This window comes from Cokeromyces recurvatus, assembly GCF_025118155.1.
Source record: "Cokeromyces recurvatus strain NRRL 2243 chromosome Unknown BX663scaffold_16, whole genome shotgun sequence".
NCBI classification, from domain to species: Eukaryota; Fungi; Mucoromycota; class Mucoromycetes; order Mucorales; family Mucoraceae; genus Cokeromyces; species Cokeromyces recurvatus.
Window position 1 is genome coordinate 400,718 of NW_026251402.1, and position 10,896 is coordinate 411,613.

General features: G+C 31.6%; 4 protein-coding genes across 4 annotated transcripts; 3 read left to right on the forward strand and 1 right to left on the reverse strand.

The window, feature by feature from the left end:
* Positions 1–53: 53 nt before the first annotated feature.
* On the reverse strand, positions 54–1,220 carry BX663DRAFT_512940 (uncharacterized protein). The gene is made up of 4 exons (XM_051528072.1): positions 1,103–1,220; positions 963–1,039; positions 823–881; positions 54–758 (listed from the first exon to the last, which is right to left on the reverse strand). The coding sequence occupies exons 1-4, from the start codon at positions 1,188–1,190 to the stop codon at positions 224–226; spliced, it is 759 nt and encodes a 252-aa protein (XP_051381917.1). The 5' UTR covers positions 1,191–1,220; the 3' UTR covers positions 54–223.
* A 176-nt stretch (positions 1,221–1,396) lies between these two features.
* On the forward strand, positions 1,397–6,237 carry BX663DRAFT_487207 (uncharacterized protein; the record flags this gene model as incomplete). The annotated part of the gene is made up of 6 exons (XM_051524727.1): positions 1,397–1,567; positions 1,630–1,753; positions 1,814–2,057; positions 2,125–2,783; positions 2,953–4,523; positions 4,603–6,237. 6 exons carry the CDS (start codon positions 1,397–1,399, stop codon positions 6,235–6,237), a joined length of 4,404 nt encoding a protein of 1,467 aa, XP_051381918.1.
* Positions 6,238–6,442: 205 nt separating this feature from the next.
* Positions 6,443–8,768, forward strand: BX663DRAFT_487208 (regulator of G protein signaling domain-containing protein; the record flags this gene model as incomplete). Its single annotated transcript, XM_051524728.1, has 2 exons — positions 6,443–6,520; positions 6,858–8,768. The coding sequence occupies 2 exons, from the start codon at positions 6,443–6,445 to the stop codon at positions 8,766–8,768; spliced, it is 1,989 nt and encodes a 662-aa protein (XP_051381919.1).
* A 1,024-nt stretch (positions 8,769–9,792) lies between these two features.
* BX663DRAFT_552836 (uncharacterized protein) lies at positions 9,793–10,092 on the forward strand (the record flags this gene model as incomplete). Its single annotated transcript, XM_051531400.1, has 2 exons — positions 9,793–9,886; positions 9,980–10,092. 2 exons carry the CDS (start codon positions 9,793–9,795, stop codon positions 10,090–10,092), a joined length of 207 nt encoding a protein of 68 aa, XP_051381920.1.
* Positions 10,093–10,896: the final 804 nt, after the last annotated feature.

Consider the following 10,896-nt stretch of genomic DNA (forward strand, 5'->3'; position numbering starts at 1 on the left):
ATTTCTTTGTTTTATACATTAAACCCCCCCTTTTGATAAACACTTTTTTTTTTTTTTTTTTTTGTATTATTGCAAGATTCAATACTTTTTATAATGGTAAAATTTACAAAATGTATAAAATTAATCAGCATCCCTACTTTAATCTATTGTTGGATGAAGGGAAACAAGTCATTATCGAAATCAGCCATTTGAATTTTATCTTTATTATTAGACTTTATATATATTAATATTGTTTACGATTAAAAAGTTTTCTAGCGTATCGAAATAAAGAAATATGAAGTATACTAGGCTTCTTCAATAAGTTAGACGTAGATAAAGGTATCTTTTCTTTTTTTTCGTTAAATATAAAGATTTCTTTTTCAGCTGTAATTTCACATTCAATAGTACGATCTCCCAAATCAATAAAACTTTTATGTGTCTCGTTACTATTATTTATTTGTCTTTTGTCGGATATCTTCTGTGCCATTAAATTTGCATTCTTTATAAACTCTTCTATTGCTAATTTTTCTGTCAAATAATTATCATAGGATTTGATATACTCTAGTACGCTCAAAGTTATAATTGACAGTAAAACCATGCATGATAATTTATGACGGGTATACAGATAATAGAATCCTTTCCAACAAGGTGCTTTGCCATGGTTTTCTAATAATATTGAATCATATAAAGGGCGTAATGTTGATGAACGTAGAAAATAGGCGACATGATTAGTGATTTCAAATTTCTCTTCTGCACCCATCTCTTTTGATGTTTCTGGGCTATGTAAAATAAATTATGTCATTAAAATTTCATTTATTTTAAATGTAATTTACTGTTACTTACTGTAATTTCATTACAAGTTGTCTATGTGCCTTACTGATATCTGCTAAAGTTGCTGTAGGCTATGGGCATATAAGGAAGAGAAACAAGAAATGTATTATGTATATATTTACATTATATATATATATATATATATTAAATACCTCTATGCCTAACCATGTATAAAAGTCTGTATTGTTATTTTTCATTTCTTCCGAAAGTTCAAAAAGTTTAAATTCATCTATTTAATAAACAAGCAGAATTAATCTTTAATCATTTTAAATAAAAGTTAAATCTTTTATACCTTCTCTCCAATTCCAAGTTCTTATAATAGGTCGTATAATAAAATGAAAGGTTAACACTAAGCATATTATTTTGACTGCATTTGGCATTTTATTTTTTCTAAATAATTAAAAAAAAAAAAAAAAAAAAAAAAAAAAAAAAAAAAATAATAATAATAATAATAATGCATACAAAAAAAAAACTAAAAATGATTGGAAAAGGCCTGTCTATATATTTCTTTTTTTAGAATTTTATTTACAACACTTTTTTTTTCTTTTTTTTTAATTATTTAGAAAAAAATAAAATAAAAAACAAAATGACCTCTTGGGAGTCCAAATTAACACCACAAGAGGTTAATTACTATAAACAATGTTTTCAATTAGCTTCAAAAAGTCAACCTGGTATAGTTAGTGGTATGGAAGCCGTTCAATTTTTTGCTAATTCAGGACTTTCGAATGATATTTTATCTCAAGCAAGTATCCTAAAAGTCTTAACTCGACTTTGCAAATAAAACCTAACTTACTTTTCCCTTTTTTTTTTTTAATCAAGATTTGGGAAACTGCTGACGAAAAAAACCTCGGTTATCTTACTGAAGATACGTTTGCTATTGCACTTAAGCTTATTTCATGCGCTCAAAATAATATTAAAGCAACTGAGCCTTTATTTTCTACTGGTAATGAAAAAAAAAAATACATGTACTTCAATACCAAACTAAATTCTGTTATGTATAAAGTTACACCAGTACCTAATTTTAAAGGCGTCCAGGCAAGAAATTTAACAAATAATAGCATGAATTCTATTTCTGCCAACTCTACTATTTCATCTTCTAGCATATCTGTCATTACATCCAACGAAAAGAAGAAGTATCAGTCTCTTTATCATGCTCAAAAACCTACAGCAAATGGTATTACTGCTGAAACAGCTAAAAATCTGTTTGCCAAGTCACGGTTACCATTTGATCAATTAGCACAAATATGGTATTGCTAGAATAACGATAGAAAGAGGACAAAGCCTCCTATGCTAAACATTTTGTGTATATTATAGGAACTTGGCCGATATACATAAAAATGGGTATTTGGATGAAACAGAATTTATTATCGCTATGCATTATATTGCAAAGCTTATGGATAAATCTATGACCACTTTACCTTCTATTTTACCTTCAGACGTTTATTATTCAGCAATATCCGATAATATGAACCAAAGTGTGTTGGTATCATCCCCTAAACCTATCCATACATCATCTCTTTCACCGCCAAAATCTCAAAAAATCGATGAAATAGGTAGCATTGCGTTCGCCTCTTCTTCTACTGATAAAGCAGCAATAAAGTGGGATATTACAGCAGTAGAAAAGGCACAATATGACACCTATTTTACTAAATTGGATAGAACACAATCGGGTATCATACAGAGTAATGATGCAATGGAGTTTTTCAGAAACTCTAAATTACCTGCATCTGAGCTAGCTCATATTTGTGATTTGGCTGATATTAGTAAACGTGGTGCATTCAATTCAAATGAGTTTGCTATTGCAATGCATTTAATTCGCCAACGATTGACAAAAGGCGAACCATTGCCTCCTATTTTACCTGCATCTTTATTACCACCATCCACACCGCTATTATCTTCAATGACAGGCACATCTATAATAAGCCCTAATATAACAGGTAACTTGGGCTCTCAATCATTAAATATAACTCAAGGTAAGAAAAAATAGATGCGTTTTTTATATTAGGAGTCTCACATTTTATTGTAAATATGTATATATGTATATATATTATACACACATATTTTTCCCTCCTCCCTCCCCTCCCCCCCCCACAACCTTCCTATCTTAATATATACTCTTTTGTTTTGTGAACATAAATGAAGATTTATTGGGTGATTTTAGCAATAATGAGCAATTGACAGAAATGACAAATCAGGTGAATCTTCTTCAAAATCAAATCAATACAACACGCGAGGATACATCAAGTATTAAAACACAATGTCAGGCTGCTGAACAGATATTACAAACATGGCAGGAAAAAAGGCGAGATTTAGAAGAGCAAGTTAAAACTCTTCTTCAACAGATAGAGGTAGCTAAGCAAACTACTCTAAAAGAATTAAAAGAAAAACTTCAACAAGAGGAGCCTGGGTGGAATGCGGTTCGATTAGAGTTAACAACAGTCGAGGCACAGTCAAAGGTAGTACAAGATCAATTAGCTCGGGCTCATCAGGAATTAAAAGATAATCAATTAGAGAATGAGAATATACGCCGTACGATTCATAATATTCAAATGGAATCGATGCAATTAAATAGGGAGTTAGACGAATTGCATATTATTCGTCAAAAGAAGCAGGCTGCTGCTGCTGCTCGTCGTAAGGCTAAAGAAGAGAAGAAAGCTGCTGAATTGAAAAAGAGACAAGAAGAGGAAGCCAGACTTGCTGAAGAAGCTCGTAAAGCTGAAGAAGCTAGACTTGCCGAAGAAGCTAGACTCGCAGAAGAAGCTCGTAAAGCAGAAGAAGCCCGTAAAGCAGAAGAAGCTAGACTCGCAGAGGAAGCCAGACTTGCTGAGGAAGCTCGACTTGCTGAGGAAGCTAGACTCGCTGAAGAAGCTAGACTTGCTGAAGAAGCTAGACTTGCTGAAGAAGCTCGACTTGCTGAAGAAGCTAGACTTGCTGAAGAAGCTCGTAAAGCAGAAGAAGCTAGACTTGCTGAGGAAGCTCGTAAAGCAGAAGAAGCTAGACTTGCTGAAGAAGCTCGACTTGTAGAAGAAGCTAGACTCGCAGAGGAAGCCAGACTTGCTGAGGAAGCTAGACTTGCTGAGGAAGCTAGACTCGCTGAAGAAGCTCGCAAAACTGAAGAAGTTAGACTTGCTGAGGAAACTCGTAAAACTGAAGAAGAAGTATCAAAACCTGAAGACAAAGAAATTACTCATAAAGCAGATGAAGAATCTATTTATTTAGAAGAAGAGCATAAGAAATTTGAAGAGGAAAATAAAGAAAAAGAAGCCGCGTATAAAGAGGAGGAATCTAAGTTTGTTGAAAAGGAGCAAGAAAAAGATGAGGAAGAAAAAAGCACATGTCAGATAGAAAAAACTCATAAACCTGAGGAAGAAAAACAGCCTGAAAATAAAGCTGTAATAGAAGAAAATTCTGAAGCAAACAAGGACTATAGCCAACTTCAAAAAGAAAATAAATTAACGAAACAAGTAGAGCAGGAAGATATTAAAAGTATAAACTCAAACCCTAAGGCTATATTTGATGAAAAGACAGATGATGAGATTAAAACCTCAGAAACTGCTTCTTTATCTTCAGATGATAATAATATAGTTGAAGAAAATATTGAAATTGACAGGCAGGCTAAAGTTAATGATCTAGAAGAAATGTTGAACTCACAACCTCTGGAAAAAACAAAAGATATGACGAGTGATGAAATTCATCAATCTATTAAAGCTAAGGTAGATATACATAAAGAGCGGAAAAGAAGAAAAACAAAATTATTGAATGTGTTTTTAAACAAATATTCTACTCACATAGGAGGCTAAAGATTCATCAGTAAGTGAAACTGATGATTTATCAAAGGAAAAAAGTAGGATCCACGATAATATAACAAACGAAGATAATGAATTAACAGATGAAACTGAAGATAATGATTATTTCTTTGATGCTGTGGAATCTTCATCTTCCATTATTAAAAATACACAACTGAATAAGGAATATGATATGAGTCAAAAACAAGAAAATACTCAGCCTTCTTCTGCAGATGAAAATGAATTTGTTATTATTGATCATCCAAATAAGGTTATTAGTAATATCAACGAAAGAAAATTAGACAAGATTCCTGAAGAGCAAGAAAAGAACAATAAAACAAAGATTGAAGATAATCCTATCATACCACCACAAACTAACCAATTTGAAGCTCCTCGTGTAACAGAAACTGTTGAATATAATCAACCATTCCCATTAGGAAAGAATAAAGCAATTAATCCATTTGATGCCATTTTTGGAGTTGATCATCAAGACCAAAATAAATATCAACAAGAAGATGATGAGCCTATTATGGTTTCACTTTCTAGCTCTGAAATATCAGATCCTTTTACATTAAGTACTAATAGCAGTACACATCGTGTTGCCCCACCTCCTCCGCCTGAGTCAAGACAAGTACATAATACATCGTCTCCTGCTACAGTAAAAACCTACTCGAAGAAACCACCAGCACCTCCACCACAGTCAAAAAACAATATTAAAATAGAAGAACCACAAGATTTTGATAGAGTTTTTGGGACACCAATGCCTACAATCGTTGGAATTTCCGCATCCAACCCGGTAAATGATGTCCCAACTGAGAACAAAACTGAAAGTAAAGAAAATGATGAATTTGAAACTTATTTCTCTGATCCGAAATTTAAAGAAATAACAAAGAAAGAAAAAGGATCTAGTGTTACACAAATGCCAACAATTGAAGTAGATAACGAACAGACGGTAGTAGATTCTGGTACATCTCATCAAATGGATTTAGATAATGCCTTCCATGTTTCTTCAAATAATAATCAAAATCAACAGTTTATGAAAAGCTTCGAAGATTCTTTTACCCAACCGTCTGTAGAGCCTGTGTCTACACCACCACCACCAACAACAACAACAACAAAGGGTGAGAATAAAGGAGTAGGTAATGAAATTAGAGGAGTTGAAGAAAACTTAAAGCTTCCATTAAAGAAGGAAGAATCTTCTCAATCTTCTTCTACAAATAAACTGGATATCGAAACTGATAAGAAAAAGAAGAAAAAGAAGAATATTGTATCATGGGCAAAGAGCTTTGGTGGATTTGACTTCACTGGACATGATTCTGAGAAAAAGAAGAAAAAAGCAGAAAAGAAAAGCTCAAAAAAGAATAGTAAATCAAAATCAGAAAATACTACAAGTAGTAATAATAATTCCTCAGCTCAAAATACTAGCAGTGTTCATCAGCACTCCCCAGCATCTTCGTTGAATCAAGCTCAACAAACTCCTTCTAATAACTTAGCCTATGATTTAGATACTATTCAAGGAAGTCATATTGCTGAGTTAGTTAATATGGGCTTTGATCCAGCAGCTGCCTTAGATGCCTTAGACAGATATGACCAAGATCTAGAGAAAGCAACTAATTACTTATTGGACCAACTATATAAATAATTACATATTTTACCTATTAATAAATAATTCTATCTTTACATACATAAATATATAAAAAGTTCTCAGAAGCGAAAATGAGGGTAGTTTTTTTTTTGTATAACAATATGAAGGGAGATATTTTGACAAAAAAAATGTGTGAATCACATGGATAACAGTTATGGTTAAATACCAAAAACATCAAATCGCTTGTTGAAGCCTTTAAAGTATGGATATTACCAAACTTAGTAGTAATGAAATTAAGGAGATACTGTTATGGTTGCATGCATGCATATATTATATTCAGGTAAACAACACTGTATGTATGCACATACACAGGCAATTATGATGTTTACTGTATTAAATAGTAACGACTTCTATTTCTCCTTTTTTTTTTTTTTTTTTTTTTTTTTTTTGTTTAAACTCTAAATTTCTTTTATTTATTCTGTTCCCTTCTTGCTTTTTTTTTTTTTTCTTTTTCTATTCTTTTAGAAACAAGAAAAAGAAAATGGATTCTAATATATCGCAACAAGCATATACATCTATGATGAAATTCACAATAGATAGTCGTCCTTTTTTAAAGGTTAGAAATAATACTACTTTCTCTTGAAAAAAAAAAATAAATATTTACTTTTTATATGTAGGATTTGCATGATTTATTTGCTGCACTTATAGTTCAAATACCATTGGATACGCATCGATCTTTATTTCGAAATTATTATAATACATTTACATCTGAAGATGCTATTCAAGCTTTAGGCAACTTACGCTTTTCTCATACAGTATGTACACCAGACCCTAATGATCCCTCTCGTCAACAACGAACCACAACAACTACAACTTTTAATATGGCTCGAGAAATGGCAAAATCACTTTGTCAACATTTTCAAAATTGTCGATTAATGGAGAATGCAGTAGATCCTCAAAATAGAACCTTTCGTGATAAAGGCATTTGGCATTTAACTCCTAAGGGTTTATGTATTTTACAAGATTTTTGTTTACGAACAGAGGTTAATATATCTGAACTTCGAAAGCATTTTAGTCATATGGAAGCAATTCAATTAGTTCGTTTAGAACGTAATCTTGATGATGACCAATTGATATTAACAAGAGCTCAAGTTTCAGTTATCTTTCGTGTTATGATGGTTTCTTTACCTCTTGATGGTGAATTATCAAGTTCGGGTAATGCTAGTTCAGTGTCTGTATCATCCAGGCAACAACCTTGTAGTACTCCTGCTTCATCTACTACCTCTTCAGTCTCTTCAGCAACTTCTTCTTCTTCTCCTTCATTGAGTACACCCTTTGCTATGTCTTCTGCTTCATCTATGGGTGATTCACGAGTCCAAATTCTTGGAAATTATCTTCTTACTCTCTCTAAATCAAATCGTACTACTCAAGTTAAAACAGCTAAAACGATGCGAACTGTCTTTTCTTCTCAAATGTGTTATGACTGGCTTATGGATTATACAACTATTTCATGTCGAGAAGAAGCTGAAAGTATTGGTCAAGAATTTATTAAATATAATTGGATAGAATTTCAAGATATGAAACATCAAAGTATACCCTTCAAGGTATCCAAGGTGGTTATGTTTGTCGTTACTGAAAAGGGTAAAAAAGTCGTGTTGGAGACACCAAAGCAACCCATCTCCCTTCCACCCTTGAGTCAGACATTATCTACAGATCGATCGAAATCTCACTCTGAAATAGTGCGTTCGCGTAGTAACACGATTATAGAAGAAGAAGGAGGAGAAGGAGAAGAAGAAGAAGAAGAAAAAGCAACTTTACAAGAGATACTTTCACAGGATCCTGAATCATTATTAATTACACAGTCAACAACTACAATAGTAAATGATGAAGATGCATCAGGGAATGATAACAACCTAGGTCAATCTACTCTATCTTCTAATCGTCCATCTAGTATTGCTATTGATCATCATCATTCTCAACCTGCTGATACAAAAGAAAGTAATTCAGCACGACTGAAAATCATACTTGAAAATGCTAAACTTCGTTCACCTTTCAAAGATTTCTTGAGAGCAAACTTTTGTGAAGAAAATTTGGATTTCTGGATAGATTACAATACACTTCGAAGAAAATGTCGTAATCAAAGCCCAGCGTTACCCACTCAGAATCAAAAGGATTTAATGGAAGAAGTTTATGATATTTGGTCAACTTATTTAGCGCCGGGTTCATCTTGTGAACTCAATGTAGAGCATTCCCTTTGTCAAGAAATGGCAAGAATTATAAACTCTGTAATAACTGTCATCCCTGCCTATCTTGGTCAAGGCAAACCTACAATCGTCATCACTGCTTCCTCTGCTTCACAAAGCTTAAGAATGATGTTGAAATTATTTGATCGAGTCAATGAGCATATTTGTCGTTTAATGGCTTCCGATTCTGTTCCAAAATTTGTAAAAACTGAAAAATACCGTAAAATAATAGACTCAATTGAAAGAAGTGAACGTAAAAAGCAAAGAGGATTAGAGGAACTAACGGACTCTCTTCGTAATATGGATACTACTGATGAATCATATCATGTTGAAATACAAGCGTAAAATTTTAAACTTAAAAGTAACCATTTATTTTTAATAATAATAAAAAAAGAAGGGGAAATAAATTTATTAAAAGGAAAAAAGGAGTGTTTTTTTTTATTAAAACTATTCTTAGACCCTGATTCATGAGTATACAACATCATAAACCTATTGCATTATCCTAGTTAGTTAAACAAAGTTAAATGAGAGTTTGTTAGAACAAATTATAAAAAAAGAAAGAAGCTTAGTGCTTAATGTCCCATTAAGAAAGGTATTCATTTACACAAAACATTTGATATTATTAAAACAAATAGTATTGAAGATTTTATTATATACATATATATAAAAAAAGGAAAAGAGAAAGTAAGTAGAAAGAGGAAAATGGGGCTATGGCATAATTTATGAGTGGTTGAAGAGGAGAGCCAATCGAGGAATATTTATCCTAGTTATGACAGTAATGAAGGCGGATCTTTTATGCTGAAAAATGTGTTCAAGTTCTAGCAGGATTATTCAAATTACTATCTAATGAACAAATCAATAAATAATCTTGAAGTTTATATATGCTTAGAGTGTTAGAATCTGATATAGAAGAAAGGAAAAGATGTTATCAATAATTTCAGGCATTTAGAGATAGCAGATTACATGCTACTTTGTGAACAGTTGCATAGGATTATGTCAAATACCGGAGTACTCTCTTGGAATTTCAAAAGTCACAAAAACAGCAAAAGAATATAAAAAGTGCAGCTTGTCAGTCGGTCCTTTTTAAGCGAAAAGAACTAAATATTAAAGCTGATAAAAAATTAGAGTAATTTGTAATAACAACTTCTTTATATAATATCTGAAATTATGAATTACTGATTATATATACTGTCTTACTTTCAATCTCAGGCTATTGGAAACCTGTACTATGTTCAGGGGATTTCTTTTTTTTTCTTGGTGATAATAAATCATCTTTCATTATTTATTTCTTCTTACAGTAAACACAATCCATTCTCTCTCTCTCCCTTGTTTGAAGCAGTTTCCTTTAGTTCACTATTTAGATTCAAATATGACTCCTTTAACAAAATATTATGCAAAAATTTTCGGTATTGGCTTCGCGTTGGGTGCAGGAATGGAAGTTCTGTTAATTAAAAGTAATTATTGTAAGTTAATTGCTTTTTTTTTCGAAAATATAACAATAAAAAAACAAAATGTCGATTTTTTTTTTTTTTGTTAATGATGTTCGAGATTTATAGATCAAATGCTTGCAGCTTCCGAAGCAAAGCAACGATTAAAAGAAATGCAAAAAGAACAGGAAGATGCTGAACGATTTAAACGTTTAAAGTCAGCGTCAGAATCTTCAGACTAACTTATTCATCATCTGGAATTTTTTGACAAAATTTAAAAGAGACAAAGGAATCAAGTTTATATATTATATTCAACCTATATGTTCGCTAAAAAAAAAAATAGAGGCAATGTAAATAAAAGAGTTCAAAACAACTAATTACTAATTAATGTAAATATTAAAATGTAAGCTGTAATAATAACTTTCAGCGTTTTTCCTCTAAATTCTACCATTTAAATAAAAAAAAATAGCTCTAAGCGCAACAATATGTTTAGATACAGTGCTAATTGTGCTAAATGGTAGTTTTATAAATATTCAGTTAACGTTTTAGTATTTAATACATGGGGTAAAATAATACTCAAATTATTTTTTATAAGGAGTTATGTCAATAATAAATGCTAATGTTTTGGGCATAGCCTTATCAATTACAAATTGTCAATCACATCTTCTAGAGATTGAATAAATAAATCCATGAAGGAGTAATTCCATTTTCTTAATGACTAACATAAGCGTCATTGAAGGTGATCAAAATATGGCTCTTCTTTATTTTATTTTTTAAAGAGCTTGAAATGGGAACCAATAATGGTTAACAAACATTATTAAAAGTAGAGACAATCAAATGATAAATTTAATAGAGCTTAGGACAACAACATCTAAGAGAATAAATTAATTAAAATTTTTTAAATTTGTTTACTTTAAAATTTAGTATAAATGTGAACAGCAATATTAGCAAGAAAGACGCCCAAGGTGTAAAGCAACAACATAAAGTCACCACAATACAGAAGGCATGGTCATAGCAAGGATAGCTATCAAGTCATTCTTAACTAA

Coding starts and splice junctions, on each gene's coding strand:
- BX663DRAFT_512940 (XM_051528072.1), bottom strand. CDS start 1,190: ATGCCAAATGCAGTCAAAATAATATGCTTAGTGTTAACCTTTCATTTT. Junction 1,040..1,102: donor AACTTGGAATTGGAGAGAAG/GTATAAAAGATT, acceptor TTTATTAAATAG/ATGAATTTAAACTTTTTGAA. Junction 882..962: donor ATACATGGTTAGGCATAGAG/GTATTTAATATA, acceptor ATATGCCCATAG/CCTACAGCAACTTTAGCAGA.